The sequence below is a fragment of the Pterocles gutturalis genome, unplaced genomic scaffold (assembly GCF_000699245.1).
Source record: "Pterocles gutturalis isolate BGI_N339 unplaced genomic scaffold, ASM69924v1 scaffold14896, whole genome shotgun sequence".
Taxonomy (NCBI): Eukaryota; Metazoa; Chordata; class Aves; order Pterocliformes; family Pteroclidae; genus Pterocles; species Pterocles gutturalis.
In genome coordinates, this window is record NW_010100596.1 from 3,496 (window position 1) to 29,447 (window position 25,952).

Below are 25,952 nucleotides of genomic sequence, written 5' to 3' on the forward strand. Positions count from 1 at the left end.
ACTTTTTAGACATAGAAACTGGAAAAAATATACAGGCTCATGATACTAGGCCTTTACACCAAGCCCAAACTGCTAAATTATATCTGTTTTATGGGGAAGAATGTAAGACACCAAGAAACATCTCTGAGATGAAGAACACACAGTGCTCAACACCATGCCCAGGCCTTTGGCATCTGATGAGCCAAATGGCTTCCACAGCTGTATGTGGCCTTCTGCCATATACAGTGCAGGGCTGAACTCAGAATACTGGTAGTGACATGCTGCATGTTGGCAATGTTATGGAACATCAGAATATTTTTACCATGTTTCTGTTTTACCTGTAAATATTTTGTGTAAGAAGTAAGTACTAATCAAGAGTCTGGGCAAATGCAGCTTCTCCACTTGTAGCTACTTCTGTTATGACTGGAAGTTTGATTAACAACTTGGGTCTCCAAGTCTGTGAACATATATGTGAGTAAGTTGAAACAAATATGCATGTGGAGAACTGGGTGCTTGGTGTTTTACGCAGCTGTAAGGATTTATCTTGTCAAACCTGATATCCTTCCAGGTTAGTTATGACTTGGGCTAAGGTCTGGGAGTGTCACATAAAGGACTACTTCTTAGCATTGGAGCAAGGAACACCATCAGCAAAAATAAAAATAGGAAAATAGAGAAATGCTTACTTCGTGCAAGCAAGATTAGGGTTCATCTTAAAACATGAAACTCTGGCACGGTAAAGTCCTAAATGTTTACAAAGATCCATATTCGGTACAAGAATTTAGAGGTACTAATGCTGAACAACTTTCTCATCTAGCCAAGTCTCCTGTAAAATAAACTCTGAACCTATCTGGCCAGTTTAAACCAAATTCAACAGAGAGGCAGAGGAACTGGATATGTGGTATGTCTACACATACTGTGAAAAAAGGCAGTTTAGGAGGTAGTGAGAAACTTAGTGCTCCTCTACCTCCTTTCTGTTTGTCCCAAAGCAAGGCTTGCAGTATGAGCTCAATTCTTATCAGACACCAAAGACTTTACATGAGAAAAAAAACACTATGAATGGCTTGGATGATAAAAATCTTGCAGTGTGGGTATGAATTCTACAAGAGCAATTCTGTGTCAGAAAATCCAACCACAAATTCATAAGAAATAGTTTTCATTAGTTTTGTTGCTCACTGGATGTTTTTTATTTCATAAGCCAACTTAAATCCTGATTCTTTCACTGTTGGCCTATTCTCTGAAGTATATCCCAAATTATTATAACGGATACATGAGTAAGAATAAACTTGTGGTACTCTGCAACTCTTTGGGTGTAATGTCACAAAAAGACCTGAACTCTTCCATCTGCTGAGCTGGCCAGATGCAAGTCAGCTTTGATTTTGGAGCTTGATAGCACTGTCTTGACATGTAGTCACCCAATTAATGTGGAGAGAATATAACCATAAGCACAAAAGCACACTAATGCAGTTCACAACTCTGAGACCAAAGCTGACTTTGCTCTCTGAATTAGCACTCTACTAATTCAAAGAGAGTAGGTGGACGAGATGAGATCTGTCTGTATCCACGCATCTGGACACCCACTGCACCAGCTCTGTCCTGGAAGATTCTGAGCATACGGTAAGAGAACTCAGAAAGATACACTGTTACTAAAGGGTGAAGACTGGTTTTCTTTTCTCAAACCTAATTACATTTTAAAGAAGAATACATGTAGACCACAAGTTTTTGATCTCAGGAGACAGGCGAACCTTTCATAAAGGTACACCCCAGTTTAGAGACTTAAAAAGGGATTCAGGTGAATTAAGAGATACATTCATATTGGTGCCATAGAAAATAAGGATTTATCTGGATTGAAAAATACAATTACAATACTAAAAATACGGCTCAGGCTGCTAGCACCACATGCATATTCCTCTCCCTGCTTGCTGCACTCACATACTTCTTTACTCCCACCACAATCAACAGAGGACAGTATGCTCTTTTGATTTGAAGGAACAGACAACTCATAGTATCATCTCTTGTTAATTTTGTTAATATTTGCAATCACTAAAAAAGAAGAGAGCTAATTCACAGTTTGAGTTTGTTTCCTTTGTCCCTTTGGCAACGTGGAATGTAACCGGTTTCATTTTCTAGCCCTTGTACTTTTGTGCTCTTTTATGCAAATAGAAGGTCACACCCCACATTGCACCTCAGCTTGCAAAGGCGTCATCAAGCGCTCCTCCTACAATAACTCCTGAAGTCTCATACTGCAACTCAGCGTTACCATGCCAGTATATTCTGGCCTGAAGTAGAAGTAAAGAGTACCGAAAAAGAGAAGGAAAATTTTACAGGTATGTGATGTTAGTGGTGTAGCTGCATTTTACTGTTCAAATCCAGAGAACCCAGCCTACTGCATCAACATTAATTCAATTCCCTCTTCATCTCTGTAGCAGGCAGGGAGTGTGCAGCTATTGCCTCTCCACCTACTGGAGCAAAAAAACGCACACACAGAACTCTATGTAAACAAATGGTCATTTGTTTACAAAATAATAATCTGTGGCTTTACAGGAATAGTGTATCTTTATCTTGCTTTTGAACAAAACACCTTGTTTTTCTCTGTACAGCTAGATTGTCAGTCCTTGAACAAGCAAGTGACCAAGAAAGGATTAAAATAATTATTATTGGAAAAAACATGCAGTGGAGCCATGAAAAAAAAGGCAACCTCTAAAAGTGAAAAATAACTCTCATCTTAAGTGTAAAAGTTAGAAACCTTTTTTACTTATATTTAATTTTTTAATATTTTATTATTCAGAACCAGTACGTATATATAAGCTGAGTAGGGGAGCAAAGAAAAGAGGAGCAGTCTGACAACAAACTCTGTCTAATGCTTTAAGGAAGAGAACTGTACTTACCACATTCAAGAATTTGTCTTAGTTCTGCTGAGCTACTTGAGCCTTGTGTTCCATACAAAGTTGAGCACTCCAGACCTTCAAAACAAAATTGACAGGATCCATTAATATTCCATTGACTGTTGCCATGACACAACACACTTTTGTTTTCTTCAAATAAGGACTTACAGTACAAATTAGTAACATTCTTCCACCACCATCCACCTATCAACTACCACACTATGAAATGTGATTGCTTTTTAAGGCTGTAAGACACCTCTTCATACATGTGAACTGCTGAGTCTGCAGAATGAGCTGGCCAAGGAAGATCAGAGATGCCAGCAGTCCCACTTACTCTGTACAGCTCTCCATGGGCCGGCTATAGAAGGTCAGGACCAAGAAACAGATTTACGTACCCCAGGGAAGAAAACAGCTTGCCTGGAGCAACGTGGGAGTTAGATCTTTCTTTACACTCTACATGCCGGCTGGAAACATCAGGTCTTTCAGGTGGATAAGAAGTAAGCAATCTAAGTCAGGCCATCCCACAGGAATGAGATAGGGACATGACAAAAATTCTGACACATCCTAATTAGCTTTAAAGATTTAACTGAGACTTCTAAGCGTGCCTACCCTTTGGCACCCTATACAGACAACAGAGACAGAGGGCCCCTTCTGTGGAACAAGTAACCCTTAGATCACCTTTGACTATCCACAGAGCCCATAACCTCACAGTGTATTTCGAGTGAGTGTCACATCACTGGTGTAAGGGAAAATGTCTGTATGTGTTACATGGTATGTCTGATAATCCACCTGAATAAAATACACCAATACAGTGTTTTCATGTGAAAGATACTGTTTCCAACTTAATTACTTCAGAAAAAATAGAAAAGTCACAAGGAAAAGGACTATACCCACGGATGAAGAGCACTCACGATTTAATAGTATGAGTGGCACTTCCTGGAAGCAGCTGTTGCTTGTACAAACTGTTGCTAAACACTGGCCCTTCTCATTGATATTAGCAAGCTCCTACTCATTCAGGAAAGGCTTATGCTCTCTAAAAGGGTCAGAGCAGTATGTGAGAACCGATGTCCCCAAGGACAGCAGCCTGAGTCTGATGAGAATACCACTTTCCCTGTCACTCCTCAGCTGTAAGGACACTGAATGAGCAGGACCCACTGAGCTCTGCTTACCTCACCAGGACTGCGAAGGTGACATCAGAGGAGGAGCCAGGAGGAGAGAAAGACAGCAAAGAGGCAAGACATAGTAGAAGAAAGGGGAAAGCCTCAAAAGGATAGACAGATATCAACATGGGAAAGCATGAGAGCAAAAAACTGTCTGGCTCAGCAAACAGCGGCAATAAAGAACTGGCTGTAATTTTTTCGTATTTTTTTTTCCTGCTTTGGGGCAAAACATTACTTGTTTGCCTGTGCATCCAATTCAATGTTATGATGGCATTTCCAAAACCAACTTAAGGTGCTTATCAGTTAGAAAAAACAAAGCAATACCAAACCCTTTTCCTTTACCTTTCAACAATACTTGTATTTTGAGTTATTACATGTCACTGGAGGTAAGCTTTGTTTTTGCTCCCACAGTCCAAGTAGCCTCTACTGAGCGGAAACTAATGTAACACACCTTAAATGAGATTATTTAATATCTGTTGAGTAATGTGATGCATTAGCAGTTCTGCAAAGGGGACATGCCAGCTCTGGATCTGATTCTGCAGCTTTGGCTCACATAAGTAGCAAAAACCCTTGGTAGATCATTCTTCAACCTACCTTTCTTTTCAATTGTCTCCACTATCTTGATAAGAATCGGTGGAGCAACATCAGGAGGTGCAAACTGCTCCGTAAGATCTGGAAGTGAAAAAGCTGTAAAAGAAAAAGAAATAAAATAAGCCAAGCTACAGTTGAATGCAATTTTTGTTTATGAAAGTCATGACACATAATGTAACCAGTTTAAGTATGGAACAAACACCCCACTTGTTAGGCCTAAATAAGACCACTCCACAAGTAATGAGAAAGCTGAATAAAAATGATGACAATTGCATTTTTATAGCATTTTCTTCTAGCAATGTCAGTCAGTCCTAGAATCACTCTCCATATTGCCTAGGAAAAGAAAACCCAATTAAAGTTTGCAGTCAATAGATGGGCAGAAATACAATGCAAGAAAAACAGCAAAAATCTTTTGATCTGAACCTTTTACATCCAGTGTGCCCCAGATGAGCGAGCTAAACTCATCACCATCTGGGAGCTTCTGATGCCCTGGGTAAAACAGAGTTACAAAGGCCTGAAATACCAGTAGAAACAAGTATTTCACACTCATACAAAAGTTCAATAACTTCTGTTTGCTTTCAATTTTCAAGCATAATACTGTTAACAGTACAGTTTTCTTGAAGCAGGAATTTTCTTTTCTACAATGATTGGTTAAGAATAAATAGTGGTATGACCACAAAGGGACATTTTGCAGATTCAAACAAACCTGCATATGGATTTTATACAAGTCAGTTTTCACGCAATCCAGTTTCTTCATGGAGAGAACATACTGTATAAAGGAATGTTCTGGCTCTGTAATGTGAGGGATGATCTATCTCTAAACACACAATTTTTGACAAAAGAGTAATTCAAAAGTTTTAGAGCGGTCCTGTTTAACTCTTGGAAAGCAAGAACATTTACATAAAGATACTATTAATCTACTGACAGAAACATCTGGCATAAATTGATGGATTATGATTGATAAAGAAAGCTTAATCACTGAATTAAAAGTTGCCAGTTGCCTAAACGATGGTGATCTCTGTCTGATTAAACTCACCACAGACAGACAGCAATTCTTAAACACACATGCACATCCGTGCCTGCATACATATGTATAGATACATGCACGCACATGCATGCACCATTATTTCTAGAAGACTGAAAGTGAATGAAAGTATGAGGATAACTAAGTAGAAGAAGAAAAAGAAAAAAAAACACAACAGCAAAATATGAATAGAGAGCTTTTAATAAAAAACTTTAAGACAGCAAGAAAACTAAATATACCACAACAGAGAAAGAGAAAGCAGACAATTTTGGCTGAGAATTCACCCTATTTTGGAAGAAACAACTATATAACTTTCTAAAAAATGCAAACAATTTAGAAGTGGTAAGACAGCAAGGAAGATACAGAAGTTTGGAAGTGCAGAAAACTGAGGAGAGAAATGAAAGACAATAAAAAATAAACAGTTACAAACTAGTAATGCAAGTGGAGCACACTGGGACACTGAGACATATCCCTTGCAAAAAGAAGCAAAGTGATGGTACAACAATGGTCCATTCATAACTGAGAATGACATGAGAAAAACATCTGTAAGTCTAACAGTTTAACTCAGGAGGCCCAGAAAATGAGCATTCAGGAGTCCCAAAAGAGTTGCCTAAGCAGATCTCCAACCTGCTGATGTTACTTTTTAATGACTTGTGGAAAATCAGAGCAATTTCTGGGGATCAAAAGTGTTCTAATGCCTGACCCACACTCTTAAAGGCCAAATAAGATGACTAAACTCTAGTGACATTATCAGTTCTGGGGAAAATAAAGGAAAACCTAGACTCACATGATAAAGCACTAAAAGATACCACTGTAACTAAGGATTGTCTGCATAGCTTTTTAGAGTATAGGTTCTCTGAAAAACCATACTACTTCCTTCCTTGGTAGCACCACAGTTAGCTGAAAAATGCAAATGAGCAGACATAACAAACTCTAAAGTTTTGTCAGACAGTTAACTTAGTATAACACTGATTAAAAACTAAATTCAAAGAAAGCACGTGTTAAATAGCTGCAGCTGACCAGCAGATCTCCAAGTATAGTTATTAATACAGAACAAGCTACTTGGGGAAGGAACAGACTTTTCATCTCTTTACATCTTCAAACCACTTTCAGGCTGCATCTGGAACACCTCTTTTATCTTAACATCCTGCCTGCTTTATCAAACACAGGTTGGGCTCAAATGGAAGATGCTGCACCCCACACAGCGTCTGCTGAGGCATGCTAAAATACGGACCATTTGGTTTGTAATATTCAGATCAAATAGTTCCTTTCAACCTCAAACTATGAATCTATCTTATGATGAGGGCAAATCTATTGAAAGAATAAATGAAAGATCAGATCAGAATCATATCAAAGGGTATGCTATGAAAATACTAAAATTATGAGATACTAATAGACTCACAGAATGCTAAGGGCATAAAACGCATCCCTTATATGGTAGCAGACAAAGAACAGGTTTCAAGAACAGAGTTTACATAGTTTTACTTATGAAAGTAACTTTCTGCTCCCTTGGGCAGCTAGTTACATCAAGTACCTTTCTCCCTCTTGCATAACAGCAATGAAATTGCATCATCTCTGAACAAAGATGCTCATGTCATAATTCCAGCTGGAGGCAGCATGCAGCAATAGTCAACAGTCTAAACTAAAACCGAGGAAAGAAAGGAGAGACAAAAAAGGAGAAAAAGAGACAGAGGGCAGAAGTCAAACCTGACAGAAATTTGAAATATTCCAGGAGACTCAGCAATTCAGATATGGTCCATCCAGGCTACTGAGCAGCAGAGAGAACTATGTTTTTTTCATATTAACCAAACTGTGCCTTGAAATGATGGCAAGATATACACTCCAAACACCTACAAAGAAGGTGTATTTAGAAAAATAATTCAATTTCCCACTAGATGTAGATTTTCTACATGAGGGATGGAATCCAAGCAAAGCAAAAAGGAGAACCCAATGTCAGGGGAAGACTTTTGTTCATGGGCAGAGCCCTTGCAGAGTGAAGAAAGACACTACAGAAAGCCGTTTGTCTCCATGGTACATAAAGAATGGGGTGGATGTAGACCCTACCCAGATTACCTAAACAGAGAGTGCTTCTTCCTGCAACCTATCTGATGCTCCATGCTGTTCCTCTACACTTTAAGCAGGATCTTATCTTATAAACCAGGCTTGTATCATACTCTGCTACTTAATCTCTTTATTGTACAATATTCTCAGATTAATAATATTCTTAGTGAAAGTGAAAAGCTTTTGGAAGCTATGAATTTACCTTTATATTTAAGTAAAATCTACAATATGTCTACAGAACATATGCATGTAAACCAAACGTCACATTGGTTAAAAGTAAAGATTTCCAGCACTCCTCTGCTGCCTTAAAATATTTCAATTGGAAAAATATTAAATTTTAGGAGTTCTGAGGATTTCTGATGTCTCTTCCTCCCTATCCCCCATTCCATTTCTCCAAAACTGGAAATTTCTATCTACCAGAGACACTACTGAACTTTTATCTGTGAAGAGAGCCTTTAAAATAATGACAATCTATTCCATAAATACATAAACTGTAAAATACTTGTGTATTTGACTGAAAACTCGGGATATGCATCTCTCTTTTAATACTACGCACAAAGTGGTGAGTATAAGCTGTACAGCAAAAAGACACAAACACATACACAAACACAATAGCAGGTACAAAACCTACAGTCACCTTCAGCAACAACAGAATACATTTAAGTCATGCGTTATAGCGCTCAGCAACACTGAAAAAAACATTTGCTTAATCAGCATGTAGGAGATGGCATTAACAAATTAAAATCATTTAAACTCCCACCTGTTCTAGGATTCCCTACTCATTGCACCATCTCCCATATAATTAATTTATAGCATCATAGTGACTTGTACTTTAAACATCCCAACTTTTGCTCAAAATAGAAAATTATGTTCATTTTTAAAGGTGAAAGGCCTCACAAAACACACACCTGTCAGAAAAAAGAAAAAAAAAAAGACTTAACAGTACAACAGTACTTGTAGAACTGAAGCCAGTTCATAACATTTACACAAAAGACATGCAAATCTGGGAACAATGCCCTTCAATTTCAAAATTCTGAGAAGACACTGCTGAGGCTAAACTGAAGAAAACTAATTTTGTAAAAAACCAATTTGACCCCCAGAGCCAGAATACAAGATATCTTTAAAGAAGTCCTGATTCTAGATTAGGTGTTTCCGAAGAAAACTCAGCATGCATATTAAGATCTACAGAGGGAAACAAAAACTTTTCAGACAGATCTGTTTTAGTAAAAGAGAAGAGAACAAAAGCCCACATGCAACCTGTATTTAGTACCTGATTTCAAAAGTATCTTTTGCTTTGAAGCATGCTGTAGCACAGCACAAAAGTTTGGAGAAGCAAATCCACTCTTAAGAATCTGAGAAACTTTGTAGATGCCTTTGCTACAATCCAGTATCAGTTTTTCACTTAAAGCAATCATTTTCCCAACAAATTCCTGTAACTTTTTCAAAATTCCATGGTCTTCAAAATATTAAGGTTCTGAAAAGCTGTAATACAGTTTTTGTGTCTTCTTTCTAGTCACAAGTCTGGTAAGGTCTCCAGATTGTAAGGAAGCTTCTGATGATACATGGTAAAAGCTGTATTTTCCATTAGCTCTATTTTTACCTTGCCACAGTGAGAACCAATGAGATGAACCACAAGCCAGGGTTTGCTCCAATCTGTGAACTCTTCCCTCTCCCTGATACAGACAGGCCTGAACAGCCCTAAGGCGATGGCAGCATGTGGGAGATGAGAGCATACCTTACGTTCAAGGGTTGCCAACACCACTACAAAGTGCAAGATGAAACCAGCACACAGCTGCACCTTTTGGAAGAGTTCTCAGTGAAAAGAGATACTTTAGACTTACTACCTGGCAACAACAAGTGGAAATTTAAAGCTGAAATTTGGCTTCAGATGCTTCTGAGACAAATATTTCATTACTGCTAGAAGAATGAAAATTAATATTAAAAAAAAGAATACCATTTAAAATGTAACATTATACACCATGGAAAGGAGTTGAATTTCTAAATATTTTACAGGAACTATATACTAACATTACATGAGTGTAGCTTTGAGTCAAGACCACACCATGCATGTTCTTTTTTTCAGAAATGCCATTTAAGTTTGTGCATACACATTGTATTTGATTACAATACAGCTCTGTATAAACATCTAATATTTGAGAGCAGAGGTCTTAAGATGATCATAAGTGGACCAGCTTATGCGCATGTAGATATACTCTTTATGCATGCAACTTTATCCACTAACATAGTGAATTATGCACGCATAGATCCACACATATCCTTGTTCAAGTCATACAATGTGTCCAAATGTCAATGGTTTGACCAGCACTGAAATTAACTATAATAAACATAAGCATATTAATTAATGCAGAAGAAGAAATGCAAAAGTAAGGGTCACTGTCAAGTAAGTTTTGATAATGCCTCCAACAAGATCAGCCAGCAAACTATGAAGAAACAGTGGCTGATCAACCACCTAAAATACTTTTGCCTGTGGCACCATCAGTGGCGTAATGCGCAACAAATTGTGGACAGTGGATGGGTTTCCACAAAGTTCAACACCTATGCTTGCTCTTGAAAACTCCGGGAAATGTGGGAACTTGCTTTCTTGATTGAAACACTGTTATTTCAGCAGTTATGTACTCTACCAGGTTTGAGAAATGGAACTCAAAAAATGTTCTATTATCACCATCTTCCCTGAAATAGAATCTGAATTGCAATAAGGATCCACATGACCTGAATTTAATCACTTGTCAGTAAACAACGTCAATTTCAAGTGAAGACACATTGGAAATGACAGTAGTTTGGCATTTCTGCACAGCCTTTAAGGCAGTGGTATGAACTGAGGCAGTCCTGTGACTCCTGTGTGCTGACTGCTAGTGACCCCCAGACTAGAGAGAAATGCTTCAGGAGACTGCACTGAGAACACACCAAAAGCCACCCCTGCAGAAACATGATTCCAGATCCTCTAACACTGGAAAGCACCAGGAGGTGCCTCTGCACAGGTGACGGCACAGCCTGATGCTTTTCATGTCCCTAGCTGGTCCAGATGCAGAGCCTCAGCCACTGTGGATCCCTCAGTACCTGCTTTCATCGTTCACTGTCAAAGAGCGAAATGACTCTTACTGACACAAAACTCGTAACTTCTAGTGACAGGGCATTTCATGGCCCATTATATTTTTCATTACAGTCTTAAGTAGCAGCAAGGTCCTGCAGAAACTTTCAGTAGAACAGTATGAAAGATTAAAAACACTGCAAACACTAAACCATATGGAGAAAGTTTCCATAGAGGTCTATGCCTTGAGTTCAAAGCCAGATCAAGCAGAAAAAGATGAGTCTGGTATTACAAACAAATACCAGAGAGAAATTCACTCTGAGATTTGAGTACTGTAACCTTGCCTTAGCATTTGTGATTTTGGAGGGCCTAACAGCATTTATGTAAAGAATGGGCAAATAGAGTGTTCAGAACTGCCCAACTCATAGTAGCAAAAGGTTTTCACTGGGCTAGGATCAAAGAAGGTGAGTGCGAAGACAAAGAATTTCATGTCACTGTGTGTCTCAGATAAATCATAGAATGATATAATGGTTGGAGTTGGAAGGGACCTTAAAGATCGTCTAGTTCCAATCCCTCTGCCATGGGCAGGGACACCCTCCACTAGACCAGGTTGCTCAAAGCCTCATCCAGCCTGGCCTTGAACACCTCCAGGGATGGGGCATCCACAGCTTCCCTGGGCAACTTGTTCCAGTGTCTTACCACCTTCACAGTACAAAATTTCTTCCTAATATCTAATCCAAATCTACCCTCTTTCAGTTTAAAACCATTATGCCTTGTTCTACCACTACACTCCTGGATAAAGAGAAACTTCCCATCTCTGCCCTTTAAGTACTGGAAGGCTGCAATAAGGTCTTCATGGAGCCTCCTCTTCTCCAGGCTGAACAGCGCCAAAAATACGTCTCCTTAGATCCTACTGAACGGAGATGATTTAGTTTGGCTATAGTTAAATTCTCCTAGAGGCTAAAAACATAACTGAAAATGGCAGGAGGAATTGCTGTTCAGTACTGGTTTCATTAGAAAGATTTTAAAAGACAACACTATTCATGGAAAAATATGATTTAAGCTTCAATGAATTTGACACATCATTACAAGTGGCTTAATAAGTCTGTCTATTATTACTTGCCTTATATTTTTATCAGATGTCGTCAAACAGGCAGACTGCGGACTCAGAATACCACAGAAGCCTTGGCAGCCAATGGAGACTGGATCCAGGAGAAATGAAGAGAGGTGAAGACTATTCCACCAGTAGAAAAAGGAATGGTCTGGCCCAGCAACACTATCAGCCTTTGGGCTCACAAGGAGTCCATTTTTAGGGAGGCAGAAAAACGTCTGCGAGTCAAAGATTTATTGCGATATGAATGACCCCACAGCTGTGAAAAGGAACAGGGAAATGATGCCTACTGGTGACCTTTCATGACGGGAGTACAACTGGGAAGCTGCATAGAAATACCACCACCAGTTCTAAAATCCTTCAATACTATGCAGCCAGCACAGTCTGCTCCTTCCATTGGTCAGTAGGTGTTGGGTATGAACTAGAGGACGAAGTGACAACTTCATTCAGATGTTCTCTGTTAATGGTATGCTGAAGATTTTAGCCACTGAAGGAAATGCAGATCTGTACTGAAAAAAATGGTTTATCACATCAGCTGTCATTCCTCTTTTTCCTTCATCTTCAATGGAGAAACACTGGAATAAAGCAGAACACCCTTCACAGGGCATCTCAATGGCAACATTTAACCCTCACGGATAAACAGCATTCTGTTAATATGCTTCTGGACTTCAAATAGCTTTCTGAAGCATCCATATTTCTGCTGTGTTCCTATATCAGTAATACAGAGTAACAAGGACTTTTCCAAGGGGCTTATTCCAAAGGAGGACAACTGCAGGAGTTATCAACAGCATGACCTTCTGTACTCTAGTCAGTCCTAGTGTACCACCCAAAATGCAAAGCCAGCATCTCCAGAATCCTCTTTGTGAGGTAGGTATTGACATCACCTATAAGCTTGAAAAACTGACTTTTGTAGAAAAATGTACACAACTTGTTATAATATATGTGGACCTTAACAAAATCATAGAATGACAGAATGGTTTGGGTTGGAAGGGCCCTTAGAGATCATTTAGTTCCAACCCCCCCAAACCTCCACTAGACCAGGTTGCTCAAAGCCTCATCCAGCCTGGCCTTGAACACCTCCAGGGATGGGGCATCCACAGCTTCTCCGGGAAACCTGTGCCAGTGCCTTACCATCCTCACAGGTAATAAGACCAGGCGGTCATTTTTCCAGGAGAACAAATATATGTATATTATGATTGGGCCATTTATAGTCCAACCCACTGAACCTAGGAGGGTTGGAATACAACTTGAATGTTACTTCATTTTATCCTGGCTGCACATAATATGTCAAAAAAGACATAATCACCTGTATAAATCAATGCTGTAACTGAAACCAGTCAAATACTTTGCCCAAATATTTTCCAGGATTATCAGCACACATATGCAAACAGTGATCTCATTGATAAAATATCATTTGCAGGGTGATTATACAGGAAGTTTGGGGGTCCAGGAGAACTAATTCCTCTCTTCATCCCCATTTATGAAGTGGCACCAGCTGGGTGCCAGGCTAAGGAGAATAAGGGCAACTTGGGAACAGAGTGGAAACAAGCTCAGACAAATACAGATTAGTGCAAGAAAATAATCTACAAACAATAGATGGCAGAACTAGACAGAACAAAGCTTTGATTGGGTAGAGAAAGTCATACTTTATAACGTACCAATTCTCCCAAAAAATCTGGGGTCTCTTTACCCTTCTCTGACACAAAAATTAATGCTTGTCACAGAGCTGCTGCCTTAGTCAACAAAGAATTCCTCTAAGACAAAACAAAATAAAATTGCAGAGAGAAAGAAAAAAATGAAGATGGTGTCTGGCTTGAGGAAAGTTTAGTTGCACAAATAAGCAGAAAAATAAAACCTCCAAGCAACATAGTGTACTATTGAGTAATATATTCCTTTATAATAATTTAATACTTTTAATAGTAGCTGCTAATCATATTTCACACTTATTAATTTAATGTTTCATAAAGATCTATTTCTGTCATCTGTCAAAAGGGAAGTGATACCGTCTGTACTGGGAAGGAATTCTGTACATAATATTCTATCAGATTAAACCTCAGTAACTTTATGAATTATGAGCTGTCAGGCACTTTTCTCATCTGCTACAGAATATACTTCTTAGAAATAGGAGCTATAAATAAGACAACAGATGTTCTTTGTTGGCTTCAACTGAAGCACAGATAATTTTTAAAAAGCAGCCTGTAGCTAAGACTGTTGTAAAGACAGTATTCTGCTTCCCTCTATGGGCGAGATTTTGCAATGCTCCTTTTCACACTACAACTGAATTTAGAATTGGAAATGTCTGCAACTATTTACAATTCATATATTTACCATTTACAACTATTTAAAATCACAATGAGTATAATCAGAGAAACGAGCAGCCCTGTTCTGAGGAAAATTTGCAAGGTTTATGAAAAAATTATTAACTAAGAACAATCTTCTGGCATGCAGTACACTGCATTACAATGCCATACATAACGCATAAACTGTTTTGCAAAAGAAACTCCTCCCAAAACCCAGGGAAGAAATGGGAAAACCACTGGTTTATTTAACTGTTCTTTCAAAGAGCAAGACAAGCAGAAACAGCAAAATAAGAAATAAGCAAGAATGCAGTAAAAGAAGCCTTCCTGCTTCTAAGTGGAGGAGGGCACTCAATAAGCTGAGGAGCACAGAGGGGGCCCAGGACAGACACCAGTGCAGCTGAACCACAAGAAGGGTTGGCACCAGGTCTTCGTCACTGACAAGTCTCCGTGAGAGGTGCGCCTCACCTCCCTTCCCGCATTCTGGAGCAGGGGCATGGCTCTTCTCAGGGGTGTCAGACTGATGTGTAATTCCCTCTTAACCCTCATTCTCAGCGATCACCCCAAGCCCTGTGTGACATTCATGAGCACAGTGGGTACCAGTGTTTTCACAGGTCTGAGGAGCATAATTTTAAATGGAAGAGCTCTAAACCGAACAAACCTGCACAGTCCTCAGAACGTGATTCTGAGGACAGAGAAAGAAAATATTTTAATAAGCTGACACCTGTTTTTCGTGTCATGTAAACTTGCCAGCAGTTTTCAGTCAGAGAGGTACTAACAGGTGAGAGGCAGTGTGGTGTGGGTACCAAGTTACTGTATCCCCACATGCAAGATGATGACAGAGGTGACTGTAGGGGAGGGACAGAACAGCGTCAACAAAGAAGCTGGACCCTTTGAAGAGCAAAACATTGCATTTTTTGTCAAGTGAGACTTGTTATATTCCCTCCTCCTCCTTCAGGATTGTTGCTCTAGGGCTAGAAAAGAGCTGAGCTCTGCAAGAACTTGAGTAATTCTGCCCAGTTCTCTTCAGAGACGCTAACTGGCAATTAAAAACTTACTGTTCCAGCTTCTCGCAGTGGTTTGACATGAAACCATACATGATATCAAGGAAAAAATTGCACTGAATATTCAAGTGTAGTGTGAATAGTGCAGGCGTAAGGACAAACAGCACGTTCCACTGGCAGCTGCATCTTGTGACCTACTTATCAGGTTCCCAGTGCAACCTTCAGGGTTGTTGTCATTAAATATCCAGATTGCAGTAGTAGTATCTGGAAGCCCTTATCAGAATCGGAACTAACTTGTGATAGTTCTCTACAAAAAAAAACCTCTCCTACTGGTCTTAAGATTAACTAAGCGATCTCTTAGAATTGACGCCAGCTGTCTTCCCACAAACTCTACCTCATCTTTCCCAAGGATATTAAAGCCATGATATTCTATTAACTTCTGCACTCTAGACTTTTTTTTTAAAGGAACAGTGAAACTCTAGTAAAAGCACAACTAATTTAAAGATACTATATGTAAGTTAATACATTTACATGGTATTTACTACAGTCACTCTACAAGGAATCAGCAGCAAAGCTCCGTCTGTCTGATGCCAGCTATACTACACAGACACATAAACAAAACTACATTAAAAGAGCATCAAGACCACACGGTCAAGCACTCAAAACTTAAGACAACAAAGAACTAAGGCCGCATGTTCTTCCTTTCGTCTCTTTCCACATAATGACATAGCATTTTTCCCATGAAATTACTCTGCCCGTTTCATCACACAAAGCTGAGTGCACTCAAGGGACAGAGCTCAGCTGAAGAATTGAGGTATTTATTACTGGAGCATTATCCAGTCTGTACAAGGACACATGGTCATCCAGTAGGCTCATATTCTCCTGTTTACTTTCCTGTTCAAACATGAATTTTCTATTATCTCACCTCAACTTGGATTCCTGTGCAAGAGTACTTTGCTTCACAATTTGTTCTTGAGTTCTTCCTAGCAGGTGGGGAAGGAAATACATACCTGGTTGTTCCTGGAAACCTTTGTCACTTAAGAGAGACTGTCTTTTTACAGGAGGGAGTGCTGAGGTCCATCTCAAGAGGCACTTGAAAATTTGGTTCCGGACAGCCAGTGGAGAGTCATGGTGAGATGGTTTCAATGACCTCCATTAGGTAAAACTTCACAGATAGAGAGTTCCCATGCTGGAATCTTTTTAGCTAAGAATCAGTGAAGTGTATTTTCTTCTGAATAGTTTGACACTAACCAACCTCAATTTCCTCTCCACATAACCACAGTTATAGAATCATAGAATGGTTTGGGTTGGAAAAGACCTTAAAGATCACCAAGTTCCAACCCCCCTGCCACGGGCAGGGACACCCTCCACTAGACCAGGTTGCTCAAAGCCTCATCCAGCCTGGCCTTGAACACCTCCAGGGATGGGGCATCCACAGCTTCTCCGGGCAACCTGTGCCAGTGTCTCACCACCCTCACAGTGAAGGTGGTTATGTAATGGTGCTCCAGCAGCTTCTGCTCTTTGTAACTGAGATAGGACTGCTGGATGGACGTTCACTGTGAGATACCGGGGATGCTGGACCTCTCTCCAGACTGACCTGTTCCACCTGTAAAAGATCCCTGTTCCTTACTACTGTTTTCTCTTTTTTTTTGTTTCATTAAATTGTTTCTTATGCAAGGTCATCACTAGCTGGTGGTAATAACTCTGCTTGAGAAGCATATTTTAAAACATTCTCTTTTTATTCAATAATCATAATATATAAAAATTCAGGACAGTATGCTTTTTTGCTCTGAAAGAATATTTTGTTTTGCTACCTTTTTGCTGCATGAGTAAATAATGGGGCAAAAAATGCCTACAAATCCCCCTCTAACTATCCACAAGCAAGCAATCTAGAGGAAAAGAATAAGCTCTTCACCACTGCAAGAAAATGATAGTGTGTACTTCTGTGCTTGAGAAGATCTAGAAGATTTACATTAAAGTACTGGCAGAAGCTCCTGACAGATAAAAGCCAAAACAGCTCCTTCAGCTTTTGGGGATTATGGGTAACATTTACAAGTACACAGAAAGTTAAAAATAATGAGTGTATAGCAGCCACCCAGAAAAAAAATGCAAATAATGGTAACAGCAAACCAGCATCAGAAAGACCTTTTTTATTCTGGAAACTAACATATTTCAAATCAAGTCTTTTTCCTACTGTTAAAGAAAAGAAAAAAAAAAAAAGCTTAGGGCTGTATCTGTAGCAACAGAAATGCAGCAATACTGAAAAGCAATCTTATAACAAAGTAAAACTGGGTTAATCCTTACAGCCATTAAACCATTGGCTGATGTGACACAGATACAGAAACAACACAATTAGGAAATTCCTGAACTGGATCTACCAAGAGTTAATCCTGCCATCATCTTTAATTTCAGATGAAGAAGAAAACACTTGGTCTGTATGTAATGTGATTTTTTGACCCATATCATACACCTGTCCAGATTTCTCTGCATAGCAATGTCAGTGTTGATTTCTCATTCCAATGTATTCCACACTATCAAGATACTATACAAAAAGGATGTCACGGAATATGAAGTACATGTACTTAATGCATGAACTTAAAGACATCCCTTCCATAAAACACTGTTCACATTCCACTGCTGAAGTAAATTTAATTTAGACCTTAGCAGTTAAAGTGGTGAATGAATTTCATGGACCTTTAAAGCAGTCAGTGTCTCAACTGGCTGACTAACTGCCACTGGACAAAGACCTTCATTTGAGTACTGTCTAGCACAATGCATCGGAGAAATTTATATAGTGGAAAATCAGTTCATAGGAAGTGTAAAAACAATTTGAAAATAACAACAAAGCTACTGAAAAACTAGCATGAAAAACTGTATGTTTTTGCATCACCATCCTCAAGCCAAAGATTAATGGAAGTCAGGGTAAGGAGGTATGGAACAGGGTTTCAGTGTGCATTGGGAGTATTCTTTTGCAAAGAGACTAAAAAGCAGGAGGCAAAGCCTCTCTTTGAGAAAACACAAGCATAATTCTAAGCACTTCAACTGGGAGGAATCCTTTTGCAACTTCCATGCAACCCTACAGTGTGTTGTGGTTTAACCTGGCAGGCAGCTAAACACCACATTGCTGTTCACTCACTCCCCACCAGTGGGATGGGAGAGAGAAATGGAAAAAAGTTAAAACTTGTGTGTTGAGATAAAGACAGTTTAATAGGATAGAAAAACAAGGGAAAACAATAATGATAAAAGAAAATACAAAGCAAGTGATGCACAGTGCAATTGCTCACCACCTGCTGACCGATGCCCAGCCAATCCCCAAGCAGTCGCCGCCACCCCCTGGCTAACTCCACCCAGTTTTATTGTTCAGCATGTTCAGCGTGACATCATATGGTATGGAGTATCCCTTTGGTCAGCTGGAGTCAGCTGTCCTGGCTGTGTCCCCTCCCAGCTTCTTCTGCACTCCCAGCCTCCTTGCTGGCAGGACAGTATGAGAAGCTGAAAAGTCACTGACTTATTGCAAGCACTGCTCAGCAACAACTAAAATATCAGTGTGTTATCAACATTGCTCTCACCCTAAATCCAAAACACAGTACTATAGCAGCTGTTAGGAAGAAAATTAACTCTGTCCCAGCCAAAATCAGGACACAATGTTAAAGAGTTTGTTGAGGTCTAAAACAACAACAAAAAAAAGGCATCCCTCTTGAAAACAAGCAGTGTGTTGTGAAGGAGCGAGGCTGAGCAGAAGAGGCTGAAACAACTGCAAAAAATATTTTGTAAGTGGACTTAGAAAGCCTGAACTGCAGAGAGGCTGCACACACTTAAAAACATATGCATCTGGTTAAGAACTGACAACATGTTCCCTGTGATCTTTAACTCAGATACATCAAATGAAAGCCGTTCTTCCAGGAAAAAGTTGGGGAGGCAGAAGCTCTTTTTATGTCCTCTACGAAGACTCAAGAGGTGAGCAAGAAGCACTCTGACCTGCTGCTGCCACAAGGCAGCTGCGCTACACTGCTCTATTCCAGCACAGGTGAACATGCTGTGGATATTCTCTGACTTTGCTGTAGAAAATTCATGGGGAGGAGGATCAATGCTCAAGTTGACTGCCTCTGAACTTAGGGAAGTACTGAATGTATAAATGAGCATGCCAAGAAGTACTAACCTGTTGAATATTTAAGTGCTGCAAGTGTATAGAGCTTCTACAGGTCACATACACAAAAACCCACAACAGTTTTTCTGCCATCCAGCTCCTGTTAAGAAAGTTAGCTAGTCTTCTAACTAAACCATCCACATCTGAAAATATAATAGCACTACCTATCTACACATCTACCTTTATTTCCACATATGTACAAACAGAGCTTAAAGCTACAGTCACTCAGTTGTTTCAGATTATTGATTATAGGATGCAATAAAGGAGTAAAAATGTATTCCTGACTTGCACAAGATGTGATCAAACACGTGAAGAGGTCTTCCAGCTATGACTCACTAAGAAATGGGTGGAGGTTTGTGAGCCTGAAAGGCTGCTGGCTGGAAGGAGTAAGCCTTCCTCCACACTGGCCAGCAAAGACCAGGAATTGGCTGCTTTTCTGTCAAAAGGCCAGGTATATCCTGGTTGTTTTCATACTACCCTACTGGGGGAAAAAAAAAAAAAAAAAAAAAAAGGAGGAAAAAAAAAAAGTCTTATATGTCCATTTTTGTTATTGCGCCCCAGAGGAATTCTTTGGTCATCTTGCCAAAAGAAAGAGCCAGAGTTAACTGTTATTTGACCCTACCAGAAGGGAACACCTCTTTCTCGTTTCATTTTACCTTTTTAAGGGAATTTATTTATTTAAATGTGGGCCATGACAAGAAGGGAAAGGATATATCACTTGACTCCCAGATGGAGAATCCTTCCAGAAAAGCAGTGTCCTGTCGGGAACAGAAGGAAGAGAAATGCATTAATTTTAAACTGACCTGATTTTTCTAACAGGCTTATGACTCCCTGTTTTTAAGCACAGTTCACACAAACCATCTGCTACATTAGAACAACCTTCTTTCTACCTATCTCTCCTTCTAATTTTACCCTTCCAGACTTGTGCATGATGCTAGAAAACCTTGTATCCTAATTAGCTCATCAGTGACATCTTCAGAGAACTTTACTAAGGCTTTTACAAAATAAAGCTCCTCAAAAATGTTAGATGGATCAGACAGCTGGTGTAACTCAAGTTAAGCTCTGCTATGTTACGCTAGCACCAGGTACCCGATTCTTGCAGGATACAGAATTGCTAAACAAGAGCCTGCCACCTCCCAAAGGGTTCTACTATTTCATGGTTAAATGTGCCACTAATAGCCTCTTTCAGAGAGATCAGTGTGAGAAATTTTCTAAATCTAGGCCTTGTTTCAAAGGAAATGCTGTTTGTTTCCTTGCTTTTTGGTTTGGTTGGGCTTGGTTTTTGTTTGTTTGGGTTTTTTTTTTTTTTTAATAGCATATTTCTTGATCTCTCAGGGGAGCCAGCTCTTCTGCTTCTCTTTTGCATGTGTTTCACATCAGTCAGCTTTCCACATTTTAAACCTTGCTCTCGCACTGAGAAGTCTTAGGAGACAGAGCACGGCGGCTGGTTAGTCTAACGGCATTCAGCTAGGAATAAATAATACATAGGACTGAGTGAATATTCTGATCTGTGCTGCCTAAGGTTGCAAAGGGACTCAACTTGAGCGGAAAGTGCAAGGCCACAGGTGTAGACTTCTCCAGACACACATACTGAACTTGTTTAGCTGATGCTTCCAAACCTTGCAGGATAGTTTAGTTCTAAACCACTATGTATAAAGACTGGGTTTTGGTTTGGTTTGGTCTGGGTTTTTTTTCCCCCAAAATAGCTACAAATTACATATCACCAAATTACACACAGAAATCTAACATATACTGGGAGTCAATACTGTGGTCTTGCATCAAACTAATCAAGACTAAGAACAAAGTTTCAGAGCCTATTAGAGCATCCATTTATGCCACGGTATGACAGTACTTTGTAAAGCTTTAAAGTAAGCTGCTTTTTTATCATTATTTCAGACATGAAAATAAGCATGGATTAAAGATTTCTGACAAGATGAAAAACATGTCAGAAAACTCTGAATTTTCCAAAACATTAAATTCCTATTGAAGTGAGGGAGATTCATGCTTTTACTTCTGCGTGGCTATCAATTTGAGCCCAGTAGAACAGACTGAGACCACATTTAAGTCTACTTTTTCCTCCTGGCTTTATAGCTTCCCCATGCTTCCTGCACATTACATGTTCTCTCTCTTTCTCTCAGCATTTCATCTCTTTCTCCTTCTGGGATTCTGTAATCCTGCCAGCCAAAGACCTTTGCTTTTAATAATTAGATCTGCCAACTTAAACACCAGTCTCCTAAGGCAATCAAATAATGAAACACACATGTATGTACTTGCACGTAATCTGTCAAATGCTTCTTTAGCCCACTACAAATGATTATTTGCAATTCGAAGTTTTCATACTAGCATGAATTCGTACACTTTTGGTTTTCAAAGATCAAATGCCATGGCTCTTCAGTGTCCTGTGTCTTGTTTGTACATACAAACCCAATGACCCTGCAATTTCCATGTCAGTATCTAGAAGACATGAAATTTGAAAAACCTAAAAACGCAAAGGTTGTGCAGACAACTCCATATGGAGTAAGCATATCATTCAATTTCTCCAACTTGGCATAGAGGTCTGATGTGAGACAGCACAGATTCCTCCCCGGCAGAACACTCTTCCCAAGTTTCTAGTGTGTCTGGAAAGTTAATGAATAACCATTCCAAGTGTCAAGAGTGTTTTTCATACCTCCTTCATCACTCATCTATCACCCACACTGAAGTCACCTTGATTTCCACTTTCTAAACTAATATTTCCCCAAAGAGAAATCTAAATGTAGGATGATAGCAACGCAGTAATCCAGGAAAAAACTTACATAAAGCAAAGGTACTCAAAACATGCATGGCCCTGAAACGCATATTTCTATTGCAAGACATGCTTTACATGTACAGCAAAGTACTGAGAACTTGAAACTTCAAATTCTCAGAATCGGGAAACAAGTGAGACAACACTAAATTATGTCACCACATTTGTTGAATCTGTGCACTAACAATCTAATAATTATTTTGCTTTTGATGCTTATATTTGGATTCCAGCTGGTGAAAATGGATAATGCAGGCCGAGGTATGCCAGGAAGATTTGTTCTTCAAGGAATCGTCTCAGACACCCAGTACTCAGTAACTTAAGCCAGACACGGAGTGAGCAAAGACTCTTTGTGATAAATTAAGCCTTACCCTGTCGACCATAATGCAGTTCTCGTTCCCGACTTCAGTTATCTCAATGAACGTTTAAGTGTTAAAGTTAAGAGTTCTTTAAGTTAAGAGTTCTGTCCCCAGATTCAGTTTTTGAAGTGTTTTTCCACATGACCTCCCTATTACAAAGAGATTAACCTTAAACTATCTTAAAATAGTAAGTTTTTAAATTGTCTTTTTTAGTCTACCTCATTCCTCACATGAATCATGACACCACCCTTACTCACAACAGTATTTTGAAGATGACTTAATATTTGTAAATATGCAGCTCTATGAAGCTGCTATCAGCCACATCACTGGAAAGAGCAGAAGAGGCAACGAAGAAACCTGTTTCCAGAGAGGAGCCTGAAGGCTGTGAAGGAAAGGTGGCTTGAGTCCACAAACTAGACAACCAGAATGAAGCAATATTCATTCAGTGAAGACCTCGATAATGAACAAAGCAAGGATAAGCAGGAAAAGGGGTCAAGCGACTATGTAATTAAAAACTAAATCAGATGATGTACACTACAAGAAGGTGGAATTACACGTACAAGCACAAGTTTTAGATGCATAGTTTTGCAGTATTAACAATGTTCCCACACTACAGTGTGCAAATCACTGTACATATGCACATGCATCAAGGCAATAAAACTCTATCATAAATGTATTAATTCATTACAATAACAGAATACACAATTGAAATTGTCACCATTTAATTTCCTCAATTATAAGAAACCCTCATTATTGTCACACTAGTTACCCAAACAGGCATCCCTAAGAAAAAAAACAGCCATTCCAAAGTATCTAGCAGCATGGAGCAGATTTTTCATACGCATTGGTGAAGTGGACTGAATACAATGGAATAACTTGAAAATAATCTCTATAGCGCCATCACCAAACACAATTAAATCTGTGTGTGTCCCCCAAATGAAGACATTTTTTGCTACTAAATTTGCAATTCTTACTAGATAATGGACATAAAAATGGCTAAAAAGTTAAGTCATCCCCATTAAGTATGTACTAAAAGGAAGAGTTTGGACTAATTAGGAACGTGCTTTAAATCTGTCTAGAAGTTATAAACTCAATATAGGAATTACCAAGTAATTACCAGGACCTCGGAAGAGAAAATCATAAGAGTGTTTCCCTCCTGCACCTTCGAAATCTGCTAAGGGATAGTCAGACACTGTTCTTTACATCAGTGTTTATCGTGTAGTAGTATTTCATGAACATTCATGTTATATGCAACCTGGTATAAGGGAATCTCTTCAGAACAGATCTAGCATTTGTGCTCTAAACCCTAAATGCAATGGAAATTTTGCCTGCAAGAAGTGAGAGTAAAAATGGTGGGATTTGTCCCAATGCTGATAAACCTTGACTATAGGTCTGATTGTGTTCCTTCTGCAGTCAAAATGGGGTTTGCCAACAATTTGAGGGAAAGTAGAATAAGAGCCTGCTGCTTCTTGTATGAACAAGTCTTTTAAGTAAACAAAAAAAACCCCAACTACGTATATTTTCAGGAACATTAATACTTTAAAATAATCTTATTTTTAGTTTGCATCCAAAGGGATTTTGAGTAAAGCATTTTAATACTCTGTTTAGAAGAGAGCAGCTCACATTAACAAGCATGAGCATGTCCCATGTAAACTATCAGACAATTTACCACAGTATTTGGTTGACTGGCTATTTAGATCAAGAAGACAATGAAAAGCAAAAAAAAAAAAAAAAAAGCAATTAAAAAACCCAACAATTCTCATCTTACTGGCGTGTTCTTACTGTGTCATAATAAAACCCCAGATATTTGTCTTAGAGGAAACATCTGGAGAAAAAGCATAACAGTTGGTAACTGTCTTCCCCTTTTTTGCTAAACTGTACATGCAGCTCTAAGTCCTGCATCTTAAATCAACAGGGAATTCACCCACAGCCCACTGTCCTTTTCACTGCAAGTTTTAATGTTAAGAGACTTTTAACTATTGCTACGAGAGTGGTCCAAAGCAATGATTAGTATTACACACAACAGATGAGTGCCAAATGTTCCTCTTGCAGACAGTCAGAATTCTCCCAGAAGCCAGCTCAAAAGAAGTGAGACTTCATGCTAGTCACTCTGTAGTAAACATTGTTAAACCAGTGATTTAGTATTGCCCCTCCAAAAGTGCCCTGTTAATAACGGGATTGTGAAAATCTCTCTCATCACGTAGGGGGCTGCAGCTTACACAGACTACCAGACAGGTTTTGGAGTTGTCAGCACTAAGTTTGACCCAAGAGGAAGTTAGAAAAACATAAAAGCAGTGGGGAATGCATGCTAACCTTTCAATCAACAGTAATAAATTATAATACAGCAGAGCAAAGACAATTCAAACATTCACCCCCCTGTGCCCTTGAGGACCCCTCACTGAGTGAACAGAGGTCCTTTATTTCCAGATATTTGAGATTAAGTTTTTGCTACTTGCTTTTTGGAATATATGTTCCTTAGCATTTTCTCTGTTGACCAGGCCAGATTGTGAGGACCAGTGAAAAACTATTTTATTCTCAAAACTAGCTTGCACTTGAAAAAAAGGCCTCCCTAAATCTTTCTCTCCACAAGAAAATTGTTTATGTAGGCTAACAACTACCTATGCTGTTCTGGCTTCAGAAAATGGAGTAGATATGGACTGGCAAGAATATATTCTAAATTATACTCAAACATCTGTACAGATTTGACTCCAAAGTACCCAAAATAACTTGCTTCAAAATATCAAGGGATGACATTTTCTGACATTTCTCTCAAGGGAATGGCTATATTGCAAATAGTGCAATAAATATAAAATGAAGAAGGAAACACTGTATTATAGTAAGAGGCACAAAGCCTGGTCCGACAAGAGTACTGTGTTCTCGAGGAGCTTTCAAAAGGCGTTGACACCTTGCAGAAGACCCATGCATCAGTGGAGATGGGAAGACCAGGGGAGCAGATCACACCTCGCTGCACCTCATGGTGCCCTGGAATCCTCACAGCCCTTTCCAGACCATGTCAGGGCAGACACCCCTCAAGCGTGCACCAGTGGGAAGTGATGGAGAGCTTTGCCACTGCCTCTGTCACTCTCCACCTGTGCCAAGCAGCTGTGTCTTGGCAAGGAGACAATTCAAGGCTAAATTCATAAACACAACAGATATTTTTGTATCTCCATCCAAGTGCAGCACATGAAAAATTGTGAATTAGCAGGAGAGGACTGGAATGTGTGGTCACAGGGTTGAACACCACGTGCAAGTAGGAAAAGGACTGCAAATCTTTGCCTTAGGTGCTTAATTCTGGAATGTTCCTGGACAGAAAGATAACAAACCAGACACAGCTGCGCAGCCTTATCTACCAATGTGCATAATTAGAGGTTTCTTTCATTATTCCCTAATTTAAGCACTTTGGTCTACCTCCAGCCAAAAACAGCTTAGGAAGAGGGCTTGGAAATTGAAAGGTAACTTCACAAACTAGAAGCCTTCCCTTTGAGACAGACTGCTGGAGAAGCTGT

The 25,952-nt window shown here is 39.3% G+C and overlaps 1 protein-coding gene across 1 annotated transcript in view; it reads right to left on the bottom strand.

Moving 5' to 3' along the window:
• The window catches only part of LOC104466942 (phosphatidylinositol 3-kinase regulatory subunit alpha-like), a gene marked incomplete at its 3' end in the record, with an annotated part of 36,199 nt that overhangs the window by 1,534 nt on the left and 8,713 nt on the right, over window positions 1-25,952 (bottom strand). The window contains exons 2-3 of the mRNA XM_010080527.1: window positions 4,616-4,708; window positions 2,865-2,939 (exon numbers count right to left, since the gene is read on the bottom strand). Coding sequence (XP_010078829.1) covers window positions 2,865-2,939; window positions 4,616-4,708 — 168 coding nt within the window. The remainder of the gene's footprint in view (window positions 1-2,864; window positions 2,940-4,615; window positions 4,709-25,952) is intronic.